Consider the following 19,500-nt stretch of genomic DNA (forward strand, 5'->3'; position numbering starts at 1 on the left):
GTTCTTTTTGGATCGTTTCTGTTCTTTTTGGATCTGTTTCTGTTCTTTTTGGATCTGTTTCTGTTCTTTTTGGATCTGTTTCTGTTCTTTTTGGATCTGTTTCTGTTCTTTTTGGATCTGTTTCTGTTCTTTTTGGATCTGTTTCTGTTCTTTTTGGATCTGTTTGTAGTCATTTTGGATCTGTTTCTGTTCTTTTTGGATCTGTTTCTGTTCTTTTTGGATCTGTTTCTGTTCTTTTTGGATCTGTTTCTGTTCTTTTTGGATCTCTTTCTGTTCTTTTTGGATCTCTTTCTGTTCTTTTTGGATCTGTTTCTGTTCTTTTTGGATCGTTTCTGTTCTTTTTGGATCTGTTTCTGTTCTTTTTGGATCTGTTTCTGTTCTTTTTGGATCTGTTTCTGTTCTTTTTGGATCTGTTTCTGTTCTTTTTGGATCTGTTTCTGTTCTTTTTGGATCTGTTTGTAGTCATTTTGGATCCGTTTCTGTTCTTTTTGGATCGTTTCTGTTCTTTTTGGATCTGTTTCTGTTCTTTTTGGATCTTTTTCTGTTCTTTTTTGATCTTTTTCTGTTCTTTTTTGATCTGTTTCTGTTCTTTTTGGATCTGTTTCTGTTCTTTTTGGATCTTTTTCTGTTCTTTTTGGATCTTTTTCTGTTCTTTTTGGATCTGTTTGTAGTCATTTTGGATCCGTTTCTGTTCTTTTTGGATCGTTTCTGTTCTTTTTGGATCTGTTTCTGTTCTTTTTGGATCTGTTTGTAGTCATTTTGGATCCGTTTCTGTTCTTTTTGGATCTGTTTCTGTTCTTTTTGGATCTGTTTCTGTTCTTTTTGGATCTGTTTCTGTTCTTTTTGGATCTGTTTCTGTTCATTTTGGATCTGTTTCTGTTCTTTTTGGATCGTTTCTGTTCTTTTTGGATCTGTTTCTGTTCTTTTTGGATCTGTTTGTGGTCATTTTGGATCTGTTTGTGGTCTTTTTGATCTGTTTCTGTTCTTTTTTGATCTGTTTCTGTTCTTTTTTGATCTGTTTCTGTTCTTTTTTGATCTGTTTCTGTTCTTTTTGGATCTGTTTCTGTTCTTTTTGGATCTTTTTCTGTTCTTTTTTGATCTGTTTCTGTTCTTTTTTGATCTGTTTCTGTTCTTTTTGGATCTGTTTCTGTTCTTTTTGGATCTGTTTCTGTTCTTTTTGGATCTTTTTCTGTTCTTTTTGGATCTGTTTGTAGTCATTTTGGATCCGTTTCTGTTCTTTTTGGATCTGTTTCTGTTCTTTTTGGATCTTTTTCTGTTCTTTTTGGATCTGTTTGTAGTCATTTTGGATCCGTTTCTGTTCTTTTTGGATCCGTTTCTGTTCTTTTTGGATCCGTTTCTGTTCTTTTTGGATCTGTTTCTGTTCTTTTTGGATCTGTTTCTGTTCTTTTTGGATCTGTTTCTGTTCTTTTTGGATCTGTTTGTAGTCATTTTGGATCTGTTTCTGTTCATTTTGGATCTGTTTCTGTTCTTTTTGGATCTGTTTGTGGTCATTTTGGATCTGTTTCTGTTCATTTTGGATCTGTTTCTGTTCTTTTTGGATCTGTTTGTGGTCATTTTGGATCTGTTTCTGTTCATTTTGGATCTGTTTCTGTTCTTTTTGGATCTGTTTCTGTTCTTTTTGGATCTGTTTGTAGTCATTTTGGATCTGTTTCTGTTCATTTTGGATCTGTTTGTAGTCATTTTGGATCTGTTTCTGTTCATTTTGGATCTTTTTCTGTTCTTTTTGGATCTGTTTCTGTTCTTTTTGGATCGTTTCTGTTCTTTTTGGATCTGTTTCTGTTCTTTTTGGATCTGTTTGTGGTCATTTTGGATCTGTTTCTGTTCTTTTTGGATCTGTTTCTGTTCTTTTTGGATCTGTTTCTGTTCTTTTTGGATCTGTTTCTGTTCTTTTTGGATCTGTTTCTGTTCATTTTGGATCCGTTTCTGTTCTTTTTGGATCTGTTTCTGTTCATTTTGGATCCGTTTCTGTTCTTTTTGGATCCGTTTCTGTTCTTTTTGGATCTGTTTGTAGTCATTTTGGATCTGTTTCTGTTCTTTTTGGATCTGTTTGTAGTCATTTTGGATCTGTTTCTGTTCTTTTTGGATCTGTTTGTAGTCATTTTGGATCTGTTTGTAGTCATTTTGGATCTGTTTGTAGTCATTTTGGATCTGTTTCTGTTCTTTTTGGATCTGTTTCTGTTCTTTTTGGATAATTTCTGTTCTTTTTGGATCTGTTTCTGTTCTTTTTGGATCTGTTTCTGTTCTTTTTGGATAATTTCTGTTCTTTTTGGATCTGTTTCTGTTCTTTTTGGATCTGTTTCTGTTCTTTTTGGATCTGTTTCTGTTCTTTTTGGATAATTTCTGTCCTTTTTGGATCTTTTTCTGTTCTTTTTGGATCTGTTTGTGGTCATTTTGGATCTGTTTCTGTTCTTTTTGGATCTGTTTGTAGTCATTTTGGATCCGTTTCTGTTCTTTTTGGATCGTTTCTGTTCTTTTTGGATCTGTTTCTGTTCTTTTTGGATCTGTTTCTGTTCTTTTTGGATCTGTTTCTGTTCTTTTTGGATCTGTTTCTGTTCTTTTTGGATCTGTTTGTGGTCATTTTGGATCATTTCTGTTATTTTTGGATCTTTTTCTGTTCTTTTGGGATCTGTTTGTGGTCATTTTGGATCATTTCTGTTATTTTTGGGTCTTTCTGTTCTTTTTGGATCTGTTTGTGGTCATTTTGGATAATTTCTGTTCTTTTTGGATCTTTTTCTGTTCTTTTTGGATCTGTTTGTGGTCATTTGGGATCATTTCTGTTATTTTTGGGTCTTTCTGTGGTCATTTTGTCTTGATGAAAGTCTTTTATTTTGAAAGATCGTGCCGTCTTTCCTGTGCCTGGTTTCCAAAGTTGTTCTCACCTTTATTTCAGGGAACTGAGTGAGGAAGGTGTCCACGGTGAGCAGGGATTTGTCGGTGATGTTCTGGTCGTAGTCTAACCACAGCGTGTCTGTGTCCTGAAACATACGACACATTTACACACCAACACATACAGATCAAACCTGTTTTCACACTGCCAGGCTGCTCCCACGTATTGTTTTAAGGAACCGTGTAAAAACCTCGACTTTAAGGTGAAACCGGCCTCGTTCTTGTACCCGCTGATCCCTGCATGCACAGCTGCTATAGATGTAGCGTTTGTGCCTCTTTGTGGTAATGTTAAGTCATTGTGAAGCTATTTTTTTCTCTCTGCCATCATTTTCTGTCCTTTGTGGTCATGATTTGTGTTTTTAATTATATAAATTTAAAGGGAATGAGCTTCAGGGCCTCCTGTATTATCTCCTTTATAAGAAACACTGAACCATCCTTTAGAAAATAAAGTAGATCGAATTTAATGACAGCCCCATGCAACAATTGTACTTTTGTGAAGTTCTTTTTCCTTTAATTATGAAGCTAGATGATAAAGTTGTGCAGTATATCACCTGTTATATGACATCATTTCCATGTAACGATGGCATCAGATTTCATTAGACAAACTATCTCCAGCACTTTTGTCGGATACTTATTGAACATTTGTAGTTTCAGTGCTGCAGACCCACATCCCAGCTTTGTCCTTTCCTTAAAGGGACAGTTCGCCTCTTTTGACATGAAGCTGTGTAACATCCCATATCAGCAGCATCATTTATGAACATCTTCTTACCCCCTGCTGCGTCCTGTGAGCAGAGTTCCAGCCTCGTTTTGGTGTTGATGAAGGTAGTCCGGCTAGTTGGCTGGGGTTTAAAAAATAAAGCGTTTTGCTTCTCAAAACAATATGCGTTCAACAGAGTAATACATTTGCATCACAAAATGGTTCTCCAGGAAAAAGTCAGACCTCACAATCTCTTGGCCCTATTTTCTCTCCCTTCATATCACTGCCTGCTGTGCAGAGCGAGCAGTCCGCTGCTTCCGAGCAGCAAACACCGTAACAGGCACGGCTGTCGGCAGCAGGCAGTGATACGAAGGGAGAGAAAATAGGGCCAAGAGATTGTGAGGTCTGACTTTTCCTGGAGAACCATTTTGTGATGCAAATGTATTACTCTGTCGAACGCATATTGTTTTGAGAAGCAAAACGCTTTATTTTTTAAACCCCAGCCAACTAGCCGGACTACCTTCATCAACACCAAAACGAGGCTGGAACTCTGCTCACAGGACGCAGCAGGGGGTAAGAAGATGTTCAGAAATGATGTTGCTGATATGGGATGTTACACAGCTTCATGTTAGAAGAGGCGAACTGTCCCTTTGAGCCCATGGCCGTGCTAACAGTGCTAACTATGCTAACAGTGCTAATTGTGCTAACTGTGCTAACTATGCTAACAGTGCTAACAATGTTAACAGTGCTAATTGTGCTAACTGTGCTAACAGTGCTAACTATGCTAACAGTGTTAACAGTGTTAACAGTGTTAATTGTGCTAACAGTGCTAACTGTGCTAACAGTGTTAATTGTGCTAACTGTGCTAACTGTGCTAACTATGCTAACAGTGCTAATTGTGCTAACTGTGCTAACTATGCTAATTGTGCTAACTGTGCTAACAGTGCTAACAGTGTTAATTGTGCTAACTGTGCTAACTGTGCTAACTATGCTAAAAGTGTTAACAGTGTTAATTGTGCTAACAGTGCTAACTGTGCTAACAGTGTTAATTGTGCTAACTGTGCTAACTATGCTAACAGTGCTAATTGTGCTAACTGTGCTAGCAGTGTTAATTGTGCTAGCAGTGCTAACAGTGCTAACTATGCTTACAGTGCTAACAGTGTTAACAGTGCTAATTGTGCTAACTGTGCTAACTATGCTAATTGTGCTAACTGTGCTAACAGTGCTAACAGTGTTAATTGTGCTAACTGTGCTAACTGTGCTAACTATGCTAACAGTGTTAATTGTGCTAACAGTGCTAACTGTGCTAACAGTGTTAATTGTGCTAACTGTTCTAACTGTGCTAACTATGCTAACAGTGCTAATTGTGCTAACAGTGCTAATTGTGCTAACAGTGCTAATTGTGCTAACTGTGCTAACAGTGCTAATTGTGCTAACTGTGCTAACAGTGCTAACTATGCTAACAGCGCTAACAGCCCCACACCCTGTCCTGTCCTGACCGCTGCTTTCTTCTGGCAGCTTTTCATGTGGAACTAACATCAACTCTCTGACTGGCAGTGTGAAAATGACCCGACAGCTTCCACCACGCTGCTCTGAGCTCTAAACGCAGACGTGTGCGCTTCCTGAGCTGCGTCAGGTTCCCGTGCTACAACTACGCACAACTCTGCACAAACTGATCCGACGCCCTGAAGGCTTTCTGCACTTTACCTCCAGGTTATAGTCCAACTCCTTCTCTATCATCTCCTTCAGGGTGAAGCGAGACAGAGGCATGCGGTTAGAGAGGAAACAGAGAGTCAGAAACAGGAGGAAAACTCTGCAGAATGAGCCACAAACCTTCTACAAACGCTCAGAGGAAACAGAGTAGTTTAAAACATGCAGCCATGCTGTCAGACCACACTTAGTCTCACCTCTGCCAGGGCGTCCATCTCCTCCTTCCCAAACCAGTCGGGCTCGTACATGTCGGCCAGGCAGTCGTGCAGCCGCCGGGACGCGTCGTGCATCGCTGCCACACAGAAACAGAAAGAGCCAGAAACAGACACAGTCACAACCAATCGTATCACTGCCTGCTGTGCAGACCGAGCAGCAAACAGCGTAACAGGCGCGGCTGTCGGCAGGCGGCAGCAGGCAGTGATACGAAGCGAGAGAAAATAGGGCCAAGAGATTGTGAGGTCTGACTTTTTCCTGGAGAACCATTTTGTGATGCAAATGTATTACTCTGTTGAACGCATATTGTTCTGAGAAGCAAAACGCTTTATTTTTTAAACCCCAGCCAACTAGCCGGACTACCTTCATCAACACCAAAACGAGGCTGGAACTCTGCTCACAGGACGCAGCAGGGGGTAAGAAGATGTTCAGAAATGATGCTGCTGATATGGGATGTTACACAGCTTCATGTCTAAAGAGGCGAACTGTCCCTTTAACTGACGCAGGTGCTCACACATACTTTTCACTGCTGTCAGGTAGGTCTTCAGGTCCTTCTGCAGCCTGGTTCCTTCTGCCTGAAACAGCAAACACAGAGTGAGGAAGCTGAGCAACAAGCCGGCAGCGAGGATTCGTGCAGCTCCACAAACCGACCATCTGCTTGTTGAAGTTGGCCACCATCTCCTCAAAGGCGACGTCCCGCGTCTCGTCTGCTTTACCCAGTTTCTGCAAGACCTGCAGGAAGGACCAGAGAAGGGCGTCATGCATCACCTCATTTATCCGTCAGATCATCATCTCATTTATCCATCTGCAGCACGACACCGAGGCACTGCAGCCACATCAGATATGAGTGTGTTTACATGTGCTTTATGCTCTATAAACCTGTCTGAGCACTCAAAATGGGCTTCAGGGTTCAGGTTAGAGGCCATTTGGGTTTGGATCAAGACCAGAGTTTGAAATGTCATTTTACAAGGAACAGGAGCACCGGGGGCTGAGAGTCCGTCCAATCAACCCCCCCCCCCCCAAAAGATAAGAAATACAAGAAGCAACAAGAGGTTAACAAGAGAGATCAACGAAAACGTGCAAATCTGCAAAAAAACCATGCAATGAGAGGCAAGATTACAGCAAAAACAGACAAAATGGATAGAAAATGGATAAAAAAAAGGATAAAAAATAGATAGAAATAGGATAGAAAATGGATAGAAAATAGATAGAAAATGAATAAAAAATAGATAGAAATGGATAGAAAATGGATAAAAAAAAGGATAAAAAATAGATAGAAATGGATAGAAAATGGATAGAAAATACAGTAGATAGAAAATGATAGAGAACCAAAGACACAAAGTCTGCATCTATGGAGACCGAAAGTAAACCCAAAATAACAAAAAAAAATAGATTTAAAAATTACTGTAAACACAAACAAACAAAAAGATGAAAATAGAGACAAAGCTGAGACTAAATAAAGATCCAGAACTAAGTGAGTATTACACGGCGAACACTCACAGGACCAGAAAACAAACACAGTGACCACAAAAAGATGCAAAATGACTTCAATGGAACCCAAAAAATGACAAAATGACTGAAATAAGGTAAATATGTGAATATTCAGAGAGCAAAATGCATAAAAACAGACCTTAAATGGAAAAAAAGCAGCAGTTAAACCACTAAAAATAGGAATGAACTGCAGAAACAAAGAATAACTGTGATAAGATACGTGATGACATCACAAAGTCTGAGCGAATCAGCATGAATCAGCGTTTCTTTCCGCCGTGGAATCGCTTTATAACGAAGATGGAGGTCACGTCTCGTAATGATTTTATTTTAGCGCCGACGCTCCTGCGTTTCTTCATCAGGACGAGATGGAGGTCAGAGGTCAGAGGTTAAGGCCTCTGTGACCAGGTGACACACATTTCCTGCTTTAGCCAAACTTAAATCACTCGTCTCCCATAATATTCCGTCTCAGATCTGATCCAGTAGTTTTTTAAGGAGGTTTTTAAGGAGTCTAAACTGTTTAAATGAGTTTATGGAGAAATAAACGTGACTTTAACACACCTAATGCGTATAAAATAAAGCTGAACAGACAGAAACCGCAAATAACTCCATAAAATCAGGACGTTTTGTAGCAACTCAGCTGTTTTCTTTTCCTACGTTTCTCTCTTTTTTACTGTTATTTCTTAACTTTTGTTCATATTTCAAACCTTTTATGCTAAATACTGTTTTTTATTCATATTTATTTCTACGTTTCTCTCTTTTTTACTGTTATTTCTTAACTTTTGTTCATTTGTCAAACCTTTTATGCTAAATACTGTTTTTTATTCATATTTATTTCTACATTTTTAATGAGTTTTCAGGGTTTTTTGGTGTCTTGATGCTTCCTTTTTATTTTCGTCCCACTTTTTTCTTGATTGTAATTTAATTTTTGTTGTATTTTTCTGGAATAATACTAATAGTTGCTCAGACATTACTTCGTGCTCGACCTCCATCTTTCTGACTTGACCTGCAGATAATGGAGGTGAGGGTCCTGGAAATAGACGGTCGATGTGTCTCCTCTGTTGTCGTTAGGGTGAATGAGGTCACCGGCTAATCTGATCAGAAGACTGACTGCGAGCACATGGACGCGCCTCCACCACCTGCCGTCCTAATCCTCTGACGGACACACAAACCGGTGACAACCCGACGGAGGGAACTTCCCTGCGCTGCAGCCCGGCCTCTGCCAGCGTCCCTCAATAACTCCATCAGCACCTCACATTTAGAAGCAGATTTATGGACAAAGCAGAAGTAAAGCACGGTTTTACGTCTTCGGCCAGCAGGGAGAATCCTGCTGCTGTTTGAAGGAATTTAGATCCACTTCTATTCCTGGCCAATACAACTGCTGTATCTGTTACAGCCACACAAATGTGCTCACTGGAAAAAATGCCCCTCCAAAAATAAGTAAAAAAACAACAAATAAAAGACGTTTTTGCTTGAAATAAGCAAAAAAAAAATCTGCCAATGGAACTAGTGAAAATCGGCTTGTCCAGATTTCTTGAAATAAAATGTGATATTTAGGACTTTTGAGATAAAAGTGATCTTGAAATTAGCTTAAAAACCTCTTCAAATGAAAAAAAAAGCTTGTTTCATGTGAAATATGACTCAAAACAATTTGTTTTCAAGACTTTTTCATTTAACAACATATTCCAGATGTATTGTCTTAAAACAAGTCCCTATATCTGGCTGAAATAGTGCTTGTTAGGCAGTTGTGTCTGATATTAAGTGTAATGAGATATTTGGACTAGAAATGAGACAAATATACTTGGTAAGACTTCTCAGTGGGACTTTATACCTTCTGGGCGAGGAGCCGTGGGGTTTCAGTGGTTTGTGAGGACATTTTAGTCCTCACAAAGACAGAAGAACAAATATGTAGCGTAGCCATCGGTGTTCAGTTTCAACTGCCCCGAAAATACTCCCGGGCAGTTTGTGGGGTATTAAGGGAGACGAGGAGGGGGGGTAAAAATAGATTGCACACCCTCCTCTAAGCCCCGCCCCCAACAGTGAGGCATGCTGGGAGCCAGTCTTGGGAAGGAGGGGGGGACAGGTGCTGCAGCCAAGAAGGGAAGCTTTGAGTTTCCAGAGAAACATGCAACTTTTCAGGCTTTTTTTAAACGTGTGTCGGCTGTATTTAATGATCTTTATGTTTCCTGAAAACACACAAACCTTAAATTATGGGACATGAGATATATTTCCTCTCTGAACCACCTCGAGTCTCCAGTTTTCTCTGAAACTATTACATCTGATTTAACATTATGCTGCTGTTGATATTCGGACTAAATACATCATAACAGTTTGCATATGGAAAGTGTGCTGGTTCAAAGGTTCTTTAACGGCCTATTTTTGTCCTTTTTTTAAAACATTTCTTCGTTGACATGGATGGGAAACGCCACGAGGTCGAGGAGAGATGGAAGGAGAGATTTATCATCCATCAGCCTCAGAGGTGAAGCTGGAAATCACACCTGAGTTTACAGAATGCAAAGAAACCCAAAGATCCTCCAAGTTAATACCAACTCATTGAGCTGCACACAAAACCAGAAGAAACTAATAGAGGTTAGTTAGGGTTTAAAGTAGGGCTGGTATTTCCCTGATTAATCACGATTAATCGCAATTTGTACGCAGAATCCAAAAATGAATCCAAAAGTAGCGTATAGCTTTTAGCATTTAGCTTTATTTTAAATGTGCTGCCATATGAATGAAAGTGCCATAACATTTGTTGTGCAAACACACTTTTAACATCAGCATCTTTCTGTAGTTTTTATGTAGAAGCCTCGCTCCACTGTCTGTTTCCTTGAATGACTTGCTGCTATCAGTTGTGTGTTTTGCCTTTAAGTGATATTTTAGACTGGAACTACTACGCTGAGAAGACAATTCAACTTGGCAGAGTTTACAGATGACTTTGGTTCTGTCGACTCCGCCGTCTGGAAGAACTTTAACATGAAAATGGCCGAGTAAAAGTTCCGTACCCTTCTCCATGTTTGGTGGATCCGCCGATTACTTTCTTTTCCGGTTCCACAGCAGACAGCAGCAGACTTTTACAAAATAAAAGCCTGTGAGCAACAGACTTTTACAAAATAAAAGCCTGTGAGCAACATACTTTTAAAAAAAGAAAAGCCTGTGAGCAACAGACTTTTACAAAATAAAAGCCTGTGAGCGACAGACTTTTACAAAATAAAAGCCTGTGAGCAACAGACTTTTACAATAATAAAATAAATAATAAAACCTGCGCTAATGCGCGATAAAATATTTATCGGCGTTAAATAATTAACGAGTTAACACGATAATAACGAGTTAACTCGCCCAGCCCTAGTTTTGTGTGATTTGAGACGACACAAGCTGACAAAAAGAGAAAAACGAATAAACAGTTTATCAGCCATGTTGGTCGGGCTGCTGAGGTTTCACTGACTGTCCAAAAATCTGGGAACTCTGAAATCCTCCTGAGCACAAATAGAGAGCGTGATTAGGAAACTAGAAGCCCTGAGGTGGGATGTCTGTATTAAACACATCGGGCGCTCGGCCTTGTGGGATCTTATCGTGTTGCTTCTTGCAGATAAATATAAATCCGAGCAACCCGGGGAACGAAGGACGATTTAAATCTGACTGAACGGACGCTGATCTTTGCTTTGTGGGGTGCAGATGGAAAGTGTTGCTGCTTGCAGTTCTGTGCAGTAATGCTGGCATTTCTGTTCTCTACCATCTCTGATGAGCTCCACAACAACCACGATATTTCTAAGTTTTACGGCCAACAATCAGTGACGGAAACCTTTGGTTTCACCACGGTCACCATCATTTATTGTTCCTCACCAACGAGAAACTGCAGCAGCACAGAAAAACCTGCTTTTCTGCTCATAGATCACACTATTAGAGCACAAACAGAAGCACTTTACGGCTTTATTAAGACCTAAAGGTGTTCTGTAAAGCTATGAAAGCAGCATCTCCTGCAGGCAGAACATCAACAGCGAGTGAAAGCTGAGAGAGAATGGGTGAATGGGCGTCTCTGGCTCTGCACCCTCCATGTTCTCATCCTACCAGGTAACACTGAGGCTCTGTGTCGAAGCCACGTCCGGCTAGTTGGCTGGGATTTAAAAAATAAAGCGTTTTGCTTCTCAAAACAATATGCGTTCAACAGAGTAATACATTTGCATCACAAAATCGTTCTCCAGGAAAAAGTCAGACCTCACAATCTCTTGGCCCTATTTTCTCTCCCTTCGTATCACTGCCTGCTGCCGCCTGCCGACAGCCGCGCCTGTTACGGTGTTTGCTGCTCGGTCTGCACAGCAGGCAGTGATACGAAGGGAGAGAAAATAGGGCCAAGAGATTGTGAGGTCTGACTTTTTCCTGAGTTTTTACTTAGTTTTATGAGGATAAAATGACAGAAAAACACAAATGTATTACTCTGTTGAACGCATATTGTTCTGAGAAGCAAAACGCTTTGTTTTTTAAACCCCAGCCAACTAGCCGGACTACCTTCATCAACACCAAAACGAGGCTGGAACTCTGCTCACAGGACGCAGCAGGGGGTAAGAAGATGTTCAGAAATGATGTTGCTGATATGGGATGTCATACAGCTTCATGTCAAGAGAGGCGAACTATCCCTTTCAGACTCTGGTGCTGGCCTACAGGGCAGTGGAAGGAGCAGCTCCTTCATACCTCCAGGCTGTGGTTGAGCCCTACACCCCCGCCCGACCACTTCGCTCTGCGGCCTCCAGGCGCCTGGCTGCCCCGTCACTCAGGGGTCCCTGCGCACCATCGACACGGTCACGGCTTTTCTCTGTTCTGGCGCCCCGATGGTGGAACGATCTCCGACTGATGTCAGCTGAGTCGCTGCCCATCTTTGGCCGCAGGCTGCAAACCATCTCTGCAGAAAACTCTACCCTGATCCGCCCTCTGAGGACATCTCCTGCTTCCTCCCAGCTCCTTACGCACTTATTTGTTTCCTAAATTGTCTTCCCATTTGTCTCGGTACCTAACAACCAGAGATGGGGACTCGAGTCACTGTTTTGATGACTTGTGACTTGACAAAAAATAAAAGACTCGAGACTCGACTCAGACTTTGAAGTTAAAGACTCGGCACTTGACTTGAGGCTGAGAATGGCGTCAGGATTGGATCCCTACCCTGTCAGTCAGCCATGCCCTCTCTGCATACCTTAGTGTTTATGGGAGAGAATAAACTCATATCAGATATGCATCAACATGTCAGCGGGACCGAGAGTCGTTGTCTCCGGCTTTCATAATCACCATTTGGACGTCAAAAGACGAACAGCTCAGTGCAAGACATGCGGCATCAACATCTCAGACAGCCAGACGACAACTTCCAACTTTGTTCGTCATTTGAAGATCCATTCTGACCAGTAAGTGCTCGTCAAATTAGCTAATATTATCCTGTTAGCCTAGCCGGTAGTTAGCTAACGTTAGCTTGATATGATACAGGGTGGACAGGTTGGACACATTGGCCAATGATGTTTACTGACAGTTACTTATATCTTTGTGTTTTCACTTTATTAAGATCAGATTCTGCAGGTCAAATTGCAATAATCCCATCTCTGTAACTTACCGCACTTACTCTAGCACTAGTTATGCTCTCAGCTGTTTGGTTCTGGAAGGAAATGCACTTATGATTTCTTCCGATGTGGAACACACTTATTGTAAGTCGCTTTGGATGAAAGCGACTGCAGAATGACCGTAATGTAATGTAATGTAATTGTTGAAGAAGTTTATACCAGATACAGATTCAGAAATGCAACGATGTCCTAAAGAAGTTTTCGGATTTTCACTCGCTCCGATCTAAAGATGCAAAATGTCTCCCAGAAATGTTTGAAACTATTCTACAGTTCTGGCATGGTGAAATAAAATGTTTTACTATAGAATACAGACAAAGTTTGGATGGATAACACAAGGAATGAGTTTAAACTGAGCGTATTCTTATCATCTGTTATCTGGTGGCTTCAGAAAGGTTGCTACAGGACGGGGAGTTCAGGTGGGGCTGAGGTGGAGCTGCTGGTTCTTTGACTTCCCAGCACCACACCGGGTCTCCGGCTGCTTTATAAAGGGCACCAGAGTCATCCTGATTCATCCGAGGGGAATTTACCCAGCATGCTCTCCACCGCACAGCTGACTGGGTGACATTACATCACTATGGCAACCCCTGTGACACCCAGGAGAGTCCCGGGTGTTGTGGCGTCAGCTGGTCCGAATCAAATTAATTCTTACCTAATGAACAAGCAGCATCAAGGCAGACCCAAAATCCGCTCACTCTAATCAGGTTGAGCCACTTTCAGCTCAGTAATTACAGCCGTTTGTTCATCTGTTGAACAAATGTGTTGGGGGTGTTTCGACACCCCCACTTTTACAGCAAGATGAGTTCACCTTTTTGAATTTTCAATGACCAAATAAAGTTTTAACAAATCATAAAATGTGTTTTAAAGACTCTGTACCCTCTTTAGAATAATTATATCCAGATTTGAGCAGTGTAACTATTGTAGTTGCCATACAGGACCTAGTTTAGGGTGATCAAAATTTTAAAAAAATGCAGTGAAATGGCCCTTTATGTCCATCCATTTAATTTGCGAATCGGATGCCAACTTCAGCGTCGTGTCTCTGGGCTTGATGTGGCGCTCATGGAACACCCCCACATTTAAAATCACTGCTCCCCCCTGTGTGGTTGTTTAGCTTGGCTACGCAACGCCGTGTTCCTGCTAGCTAAGATCTGACGGGTGAGTAAAACGTTCTCATCCAAGTGGAATAAGTGCAAATACCAAAACAATTCAGTGGAAAAAAAATTTTACTTCAAAAACCGGATGTTGAGTCTGGTTCTTTTTCCACTGAATTTTAATTTTTTTTAAGTTTAATTTTTTTACACTGATTTTTGTTTTTAGAAATTGATTTTTTTTCTTTTTACACTGTTGGTTTTTCAAATTCAAAGTCTAATTTTGATGCTGTAAAAATTCAATATTAGAAATCCGTATTCAAACTCTGATGGCACTGAAAACCTTCCATACAGAGGATGCAAACGAAGCCAGTCTGCTTCGCCAAGTAGAAGAAAAATGAGAGAAGTTTTAAGGAATTACAGGAATTCTGTTTTTGTGTGTTAACTATGGACTTTTCCTCATTTTAAAGCCTTCTTGTGGCACGAAATAAACCAGCTTTAATACAATACTAAGAACTAAGATGGGGTCACATCTTATGATAAAAGACTTTTTACGAGCACCATAAAACCGACAAAGGCAGGCGAACCCGAGCTTTCCGTCCCCTCCTTTGTGGGTATGTTTAGACTTTTGGGATATTTTCAACAACCTCCTGCGAAGCTGACGGGGTGGAGGGTGGAGGGGTGGAGGGGTGGGGGGTGGGGGGTGGAGGGTGGAGGCAGCCTGCCAGCAGACAGACAGCTGAAGCCAACGACACCCCCCCCCCCCCTTCTCCAGCTCAGCTGGCCTTCAGAGGGAAGATGATACTCTGACCTTCCTCTTTTCTCTCCCAGCCTGTCAGAGCGACTCTGCTCTGGGCTCCATCTCATCCATTCAGCTGCTTCCTACATTTCTACAGATCTAAAGTGGAAAACAAGTCCTGGAGTCGGTCCTGGAGTCGGTCCTGGAGTCGGTCCTGGAGTCGGTCCTGGAGTCGGTCCTGGAGTTCAAGGCTTCCAGACACATTGGAAGCTCTAAGCTAACCTGATAGCAGCTTAAATTCCTAAAACGTGTGCCGTGAATCACAGAATATTTGGGTGAATCTCTGAATACTTGAGATATAAAATAGACAAAATGTTATATTTTAAGTTTTAAGAAAGCAAAAAAATTTTTTTTTTATTATAAATAAATAAATTTCCTCGAGTATTTCTGTGAAAGACCAAATATTCTTTTTGTTTTCTGGGAGACCCTCTTCCTTTATGTGTAATTTATGCAAAAATATTTGTTAGAAATTCCTGATCTTTGGGTTTCACATCGATCTAAGCAACAGTTTTAATACATTAATACAAAACAACCGACTCTACCTGCGGATTCTTCATCTTATTTCAACAAAGTCACAAATAAAATCATCTTTATTTTTACTAAATTGTTATGAATACTGATGACTATGAACTAAATGATGAAAATCATAATTTCCCTAAACCTAAGCGTTCTCTAAAAGCTTTACTCTGATAAAACCCTTATTGCACAGATCTGGATTTGTTCTTCTTCGAGTCAAATCAAGTCACCTTTATTCGTATTTAAAAGTGCTTCAACGATTAAAACAACAACAAATACGTCAGAAACATAAAATCTCCTTTGCAAAGAAAGGCAGAGAAGAAGAGCAGATTCAGCCCCAGAAAAAGCTCCTGCAGCGCTGAATATTCTCCTGAAAGTGATCCTCGTCCACACAAACATTCAGTTTCTGTGTGAAAAGTCTTCACAGACTGAACCGATGGACCAACCTTCTGCATCATTCTGACAGATTCTGAGCGAGACTCTTCTCTAACTGAGTCCTTAAAGTCTGCAGAAGGAGACTCATCCATGGATCCTTCTTCCTGTTTCCTTTGCATCCCAACTGCTTCTAAATAATCTGTAAAACACTAGAAATGTGAGCCCCGGCGGCAGCTTAGAGTTCAGGTGGTTTCTGAGTCAGATTCCTCAGATATTAGACAGATTGGCTTAAACTGAATCCACATATTCATTCCTCTGGACCCAGAATTAGCTTTAAATTCAGCCCCATTAATATGGGCTCAGTCAGCAGCAGCTGTTTCCCCAGGCATGATATTCCCTCTTTCACAGCATGCGTTACAACCACAAATAAAAAGAAGACCCGGCTGTTATATTCCCATTGCTCAGATGTGCTCGTATCACAGAAGTGACAAACTGCTGAGTCATGCTGTGGGATGGAAAAAGGCCATTAAGGCTCTGGACTGCCTTAAACTGGGCCTAAAACTCGTTAAACTAGGCCTAAAACTCATTAAACTGGGCCCAAAACTCATTAAACTAGGCCTAAAACTCATTAAACTGGGCCTAAAACTCATTAAACTGGGCCTAAAACTCATTAAACTGGGCCTAAAACTCATTAAACTGGGCCCAAAACTCATTAAACTGGGCCTAAAACTCTTTAAAATAGGCCTAAAACTCATTAAACTGGGCCCAAAACTCATTAAACTGGGCCTAAAACTCTTTAAAATCGGCCTAAAACTCATTATACTGGGCCTAAAACTCATTAAACTGGGCCCAAAACTCTTTAAACTGGGCCTAAACTGGGCCCAAAACTCATTAAACTAGGCCTATAACTCATTAAACTGGACCTAAAACTCATTAAACTGGGCCTAAAACTCATTAAACTGGGCCTAAACTGGGCCTAAAACTCATTAAACTGGGCCTAAAACTCATTAAACTGGGCCTAAACTGGGCCTAAAACTCATTAAACTGGGCCCAAAACTCATTAAACTGGGCCTAAAACTCATTAAACTAGGCCTAAAACTCATTAAATTGGGCCTATAACTCATTAAACTGGGCCTAAAACTCATTAAACTGGGCCTAAAACTCATTAAACTAGGCCTAAAACTCATTAAATTGGGCCTATAACTCATTAAACTGGGCCTAAAACTCATTAAACTGGGCCTAAAACTCATTAAACTAGGCCTAAAACTCATTAAATTGGGCCTATAACTCATTAAATTGGGCCTATAACTCATTAAACTGGGCCTAAAACTCATTAAACTGGGCCTAAAACTCATTAAACTGGACCTAAAACTCATTAAACTGGGCCTAAAACTCATTAAACTGGGCCTAAAACTCATTAAACTAGGCCTAAAACTCATTAAACTGGGCCCAAAACTCATTAAACTGGGCCTAAAACTCTTTAAACTGGGCCTAAAACTCATTAAACTGGGCCTAAAACTCATTAAACTGGGCCTAAACTGGGCCTAAACTGGGCCTAAAACTCTTTAAACTGGGCCTAAAACTCATTAAAATAGGCCTAAAACTCATTAAAATAGGCCTAAAACTCATTAAACTGGGCCTAAAACTCTTTAAACTGGGCCTAAACTGGGCCTAAAACTCATTAAAGACGAAGCCACACAGGCTTCAGCTCCTTTAAACTTCCCTCTAAGAGCCGTTTGAGCTCGATGACTTCCACCCGGTTTGAATCTATCGATATCATACCTGCAAACAACTGCTTAAACATAGAAATCCTTCGGTGGGAGATCTGTGAGACAAAAAGCAGCAGCAGATACTCACTTCTGAGTTTTAAAAAGTGAGTGAGAAGCAGTGAAAATATGGACTCCCCCTGCTGACTGAGTGACAGCACTCCTGGTGTGGCGCTGGGGTGATTAGAGGGTAAAACCTCAGCAGGCTTAGGCCAGAAGAGTGATTAGTGCGGACAATAATAACTCAGAGCCAAACAGACCGATCGGCTTTCTTTTGGACACTTTCAGGCCGTTTTCTCCCCTCCTGTCCCGCACTTTAGCTTCTCTGAAAACATGAAAAACATCCACCAAACTGGACAAGAACTCCACTCTCTGTAACTTACATTAGTTTGGTTATAAATTACCCATAATTACCCAAACTTAAACCCATCAGACTGTTACTGAAGCACATGACTTTTCCCTTAGTTTCCACCACTAGCCGTTAGCTGCTCATAACCCTGCACAGGTCTAAAAGAGTTTGCATTACATATTCCTAAAATAAACTATTAAAGGTACAGCATTTAAACTTTGAATTAAGGCTAAAATGGTGAAAAGCACCACTGAATTTCCCTGTAAACCACACATAAAACTCAAGTGTTATCCCTTAAACGGGACCTTCGCCCTGTTAAAGGATCTTAAGTCTGGATCTTAGACGCCTTCATTTATTTGAAAAGTTTCCTGATGATGAACTTAAGGATCTGAAAGTTATCCCCAAAACCAAACAACAATAACATGCAACAGTCCACTGAGTTTCTACTCCAAAGTAAACTTTAATGAACGGCTTCTTTAAAACGGTCTAAGGGACAGAACAACAAAGGCTCCTTTAATTTCCCTCAATGACCTTTGAGCAACATGGTGGCTGAATTTAACATTAAACTCTGCAGAAAATACCTCCAACAATGTCTCTCTGGATCACATTTCTTCAATGAATGCATCGAAAATACTCATTTAATGTACTTCTAGGTGTAAAGCAGCTCCCTAAAGTTGTCCAAAAACCATGGAAAACACATCCTGAAGCCACTGTGAGCTGGTCCCAAACCCCAACAGCCGGTTAGGTTTTCAGCCTTAAGATTTCAGAGGATTCTGAGGCATCTGTTCTACATCTGAACCCTGAAAACAAACCGGAAAGTCATCAAAATCATGCTAATCCTATGGAATATAATCTGAATTCAGGGTTTATTAGAAGAGGAGGACACCTTGTCCCACATTGTGTCCCCCCACCAGCTTCTGCAGCCATGTTAGAAGCACAAAGTTAACGGCTCCAGTTTCACAGCGGCGCGCCGAGCCTCCTACCTTTTCCTGCGCTCTGGTGAGCCTCTTCTGGACATTGATGGCCAGTTTCCCGGCGGTGACCCCTTTCCCCATCTCGGCCATGTCGCGCGGCGTGGCGGGCTCCCCAGTGAGGCGGCGTCCGGACCGGTGAAGAAGAAGAGGGACGGAGCGGAGGCGCGGGAGGAACTGTCGCTGAGGGGACACAGGCGGCGCGTAAAACCGCTCCGGTGCGCGTAACTCTAATCCCGTTGACAGCTCCTTAAAGGCGCAACGCGTAATTTAATCCGGGTTATGTGTGTGAGAGGAAAAAGCGACAGAAAGATGGAGGATTCCGGTGAGCAGAGGCGCGCGACAGCCTCAGATGTCCTTCCGTTATCACTCTTTATGTTAATTGATGCGAGCTTGCGCTCGATATGGAGAGATATTGGGTTTCCCCCTCACTCATCCTCTTAAAGGGGCAGTGCGTTGTTATTATTAGCCGACAGCTGTTGCATTCAAGCACCTGGTGAGCCACTGTCTTCACGCGCAGCCTTATTTATGCGCATAGCGCCTCGTTTGCGCTCAGATGTGAGGGCTAAATCAGTCCTGAATCCAGTCTGCGACGCGCGCAGCAGCAGCAGGTGTCAGTGAAGTCTCGTGCACGGAGGGTAAATGTCCACCTTCATCATGCGACACACCTGACCCGTTTAAAAGAGGCGCAGTGACGCAGTGACGCACAGACGCAGCAGCTCCGTCTCCAGCTGCGTCAAAACTGCCAGATTATGGAGTTGTTTTATGGGATTACTTCCTCTACTTTGTGTTCTCACTTCTATGTTTGATGATTTACTTCTCGTTGTGGTAATTCTGTTTCATTTTGTCACTTCAAACTTTTGTTGAATTCGTCTCTCTGCGCGTCATTCTGCTTCTTTGTGGTTGTTTTACACATTTTGCGGTTAATTTCAGTCATTTTGACTCTCTTTGTGGTCAATTTAAGCCGAGACACCACTAAAATAATAGATATCACTATGAAACTTCCTCAGTTGATCACTTATACAAG

The 19,500-nt window shown here is 41.3% G+C and overlaps 1 protein-coding gene across 2 annotated transcripts in view; it reads right to left on the reverse strand.

Moving 5' to 3' along the window:
- The window catches only part of bin1b (bridging integrator 1b), a 39,008-nt gene extending 20,138 nt beyond the window's left edge, over positions 1-18,870 (reverse strand). The window contains exons 1-5 of one of the 2 annotated variants that reach the window (XM_075477331.1): positions 18,486-18,870; positions 6,179-6,259; positions 6,048-6,102; positions 5,512-5,606; positions 2,901-2,996 (exon numbers count right to left, since the gene is read on the reverse strand). In XM_075477331.1, coding sequence (XP_075333446.1) covers positions 2,901-2,996; positions 5,512-5,606; positions 6,048-6,102; positions 6,179-6,259; positions 18,486-18,566 — 408 coding nt within the window. In that variant the 5' untranslated portion in view covers positions 18,567-18,870. The remainder of the gene's footprint in view (positions 1-2,900; positions 2,997-5,511; positions 5,607-6,047; positions 6,103-6,178; positions 6,260-18,485) is intronic. The other variant, XM_075477330.1, reaches the window with a different exon arrangement.
- Positions 18,871-19,500: the final 630 nt, after the last annotated feature.

Source organism: Odontesthes bonariensis, chromosome 11 (genome assembly GCF_027942865.1).
Source record: "Odontesthes bonariensis isolate fOdoBon6 chromosome 11, fOdoBon6.hap1, whole genome shotgun sequence".
In the NCBI taxonomy this organism is placed as follows: Eukaryota; Metazoa; Chordata; class Actinopteri; order Atheriniformes; family Atherinopsidae; genus Odontesthes; species Odontesthes bonariensis.